Consider the following 3,219-nt stretch of genomic DNA (forward strand, 5'->3'; position numbering starts at 1 on the left):
GTTGCAACTATTTTTACTGTTACTCACTGTCGCATACTCTGTCTAATCGGTTAAAATAGCTAAACCAAATCGAAATTAGTTAATTCTGATTTGAAATGTATGCTCTTTTGCATCGTATATCTTTTAAACTACATGTGTACATATAAAGTCCTTAAATCGAACTTCTGTTTCTTTCGGATATGTTTAAAGCGATTTTATAGGCTCTTCAAATATTTAACAATCTCACGCAAAAGCTTTCCCATGAGGGACTCGGTGCTAAAATGTGCACTTAATGCGATGGTCGCAGTATTCTCTCTCTCTCTTTCTCTCTCTGTATATATATGTATATTTCACTCTGTATCTCTCTCTCTCTCTTTTGCTCTCACTTCTTGCCTCTCTCTATGTATGGACGATGGACAATACCTACACGTTTTGCCTTTACGGACAAAGTATTCAAATTGAGAGAAAAACAAAATTTATGCCGCACTTACTCACAGTTGGAGACTGTGTGCGTAGAAGCAAAGATCGTAGAGTGTTCAGCAAGTACATCAAATTTTAATGTAAATTACCATTCTATAATTGCTCATACTTGGCCACATTTACATTTATTAAGAGACGACACTTTTGGCGAGCAGTTGCCAAAGTGCTTAGTGTGCGTTGATTATCCTCGTCCCTTCGTATTATATGAGCTCCTTTCTAATGTTGTTGCTGTTGCTGTTGTTGTTGTCGTTGTCGTTGTTGTTGTTCTACTTCTTCTGCGTGTCATCTCCTTCCGCTTGATATTGTTGTGCAGCTGGTTTTGCCTTTTTTAAAAATTATATTTCAGTCACCTCCCAGCAACCGTTAAATGTCGGAGTGCATACTAAACACTTTCCTTGAGAACGGCTTTTGATCAGGTTCGAATAACGCCGATAGGTCGCGATAAGATCGTGTAACATCGGCTTCTAATAGATTTGGTTAGAAGCTATCCGCAATGACTCCAAATCTATATTTTATTTTACTTACAACAAGCGTGTTTTCTTTCCAGTCCAAATTCAATTTCAGATCGGATTTGTAAACGTTCATAATTCTCTTTAACATTTTGATCAAATACCTAATGCGCTGCTTTATTACGAATAAGGGTGCTCTTCGCTGCCAAGAATACCGAAAAAACTTCAATAGCCTAATTCGTCTCTAATGGGTGAGATTATGAGCAAGCTGTATTGACTCCAAATCTATATTTAATTTTACTTACATGCTTGTTTTCTTTCCAATCCAAATTCAAGTTCAGATCGGATTTGTAAACGTTTATAGTTTCCTTTAACACTTTGAGCAAATACAACATGCGCTGATTTATCACGAATAAGGATGCTTTTTGCTGCCAAGAATGCCGAAAAAAACTTCAATGGACTAATTCGTCTCTTATGGGTCAGATTATGAGCAAGCTGTATTGACTCCAAATCTATATTTAATTTTACTTACAATTTGGCGATCGCTCATATTAAAAGTTCTCTTCGGATTGCCAATAGTAAGTAGTCAAAATTCCAGTTTCCCAATTTATGCACAGTCATACAGCCACTGACAGAACAGTGAGTGACCTACTCTTAGTATTTTATAAATATTTGACAGGGGTTTCTCCGATAACAAAATACTGTTTGAATTACATTGAAAATACTAAGCTCCACACTTCTTTACATAATGACAAGTAAAATTTGTGAAGTTAAGTGAGCTCGACTGTGGCATACCCTGTACCCAGTTCTTAAATATATTATTATAGTCTATTTGTTATATTTCCTCAAATCTAACCAGGTGTGCGATTGCTCTCATTTCTTACGGCCAGCACATGCACTGAAAAGAACGATGGCATCTCATGTTTTTAAGTCCGAACCAAAATCACCGGCTTGCCATTATCACGCGCTTACACATACATATATATGTGTGTATGTATCTACGGGATCGTAGATTTTGGGGCGCTGCAGAATATTTATCGATTATCGTGCCATCCCTTTCTCACACATGTTCGCCCATAATTTTGCATAGACAAAATGCTTGCATCTGCTGAATTGATATGAGATCAATATGATAATAAGTTTTGGGTGTTTCTTATCCGATCTTTATAATAATTGATATAAAATTAATCTGCGTGTTTGTATGGGATAACGTATATTCCAAGTTTCACGGAAGTGGTTACATCGGGCCGACTACTTTATGGGGTCGGATGCTTTTTTTTCCTTTTGACTGTTACATAAATTTGCAGAAAACCCTTATATCCTTTTTACTTCGGGGTACAAAAATAATGATGGAAGTTTGTTTGAATAATATATTAAAAAATAACAGATTAATATCCTTTCAGAATGAAACCCTGTATCAAAAAAAAAAAAGTGCAAATCCATTGGCCGCAAATTTGTACCGCTTACACTGTTTTTATATTCCATTTTTTTTGTCCTCGGCAATTTGAATACATCTGTCGGGCGTCAGTTTTGCGGCATATTTTATGGCATTTAATTTTATAAAATGAAACACAAATGCAAACGACAAACGACAAACGACAGGCGAGAGGCGACAGGCGACAAGACCCTAAGACGGCACACAGTTACACAGCAAGAGCTATACAACAGGATTGGGTGATGGGAGTAGAGAATTGGGAGTTGGGACACTGGGACACTGGGAGAACCGAATAGAACAATCCAGCAACAAATACGTCAAGTGCTTGCTATGACCATCGTACATTTTGCTATATAAAGTGGTGACATGGCGACTGCTCACAAACAGCTCACAACATTTTTGACAGCCGAATTTGTACTGAAATCCACACTGTTAATTCACTGTTAACTTGTGTGGAGCTCGAGTTTTTTTTGTGCGCTTGAAATAAATAACTGCAATATATCTTTGGACGATCTCTGCTGACAAAATATTCATACACTCTGCGAAATTGAATTAAAGGCGCAACTTTTCTCCTTATAAAATTGAAAATATAATTTTTTCAAAAATTCTATGTTACGCATTTGTTAATTTCATCGTTTATAAAGTAATTAAATTTAAGACATTAGTCAAAAACTTTGTATGCCAAAAATGTTGCGAGATGTTTTACAGCTTTTTATTTATTTATTTCTTTCTAAGGAGTTTCCATCTAAGAACTTAGCTATAGCCATAAAGGTTTGCTTCGCTTTAGAGAGCGATCGATAAGCGCTTCCCAACGCGGAAAGTCTGTTCAAAGCTTTCGTAGGAGACAGTGGACGTGGCCCTGACAATGGGCAAAAT

The 3,219-nt window shown here is 36.6% G+C and overlaps 1 protein-coding gene across 2 annotated transcripts; it reads right to left on the reverse strand.

The window, feature by feature from the left end:
- Positions 1-522: 522 nt before the first annotated feature.
- LOC116805584 lies at positions 523-1,559 on the reverse strand. Of its 2 annotated transcripts, none has more exons than XR_004365265.2 (4): positions 1,441-1,559; positions 1,214-1,379; positions 985-1,152; positions 523-923 (listed from the first exon to the last, which is right to left on the reverse strand). XR_004365265.2 is itself a non-coding variant. In XM_032738309.1 (4 exons), the coding sequence occupies exons 1-4, from the start codon at positions 1,456-1,458 to the stop codon at positions 795-797; spliced, it is 438 nt and encodes a 145-aa protein (XP_032594200.1). In that variant the 5' UTR covers positions 1,459-1,549; the 3' UTR covers positions 523-794. The 2 variants fall into 2 exon arrangements, 1 of the variants encoding a protein (XP_032594200.1); XM_032738309.1 differs by having other exon boundaries at positions 1,214-1,336; positions 1,441-1,549.
- Between the last annotated feature and the right edge of the window lie 1,660 nt (positions 1,560-3,219).

This window comes from Drosophila grimshawi, unplaced genomic scaffold (genome assembly GCF_018153295.1).
Source record: "Drosophila grimshawi isolate 15287-2541.00 unplaced genomic scaffold, ASM1815329v1 contig_848, whole genome shotgun sequence".
Taxonomy (NCBI): Eukaryota; Metazoa; Arthropoda; class Insecta; order Diptera; family Drosophilidae; genus Drosophila; species Drosophila grimshawi.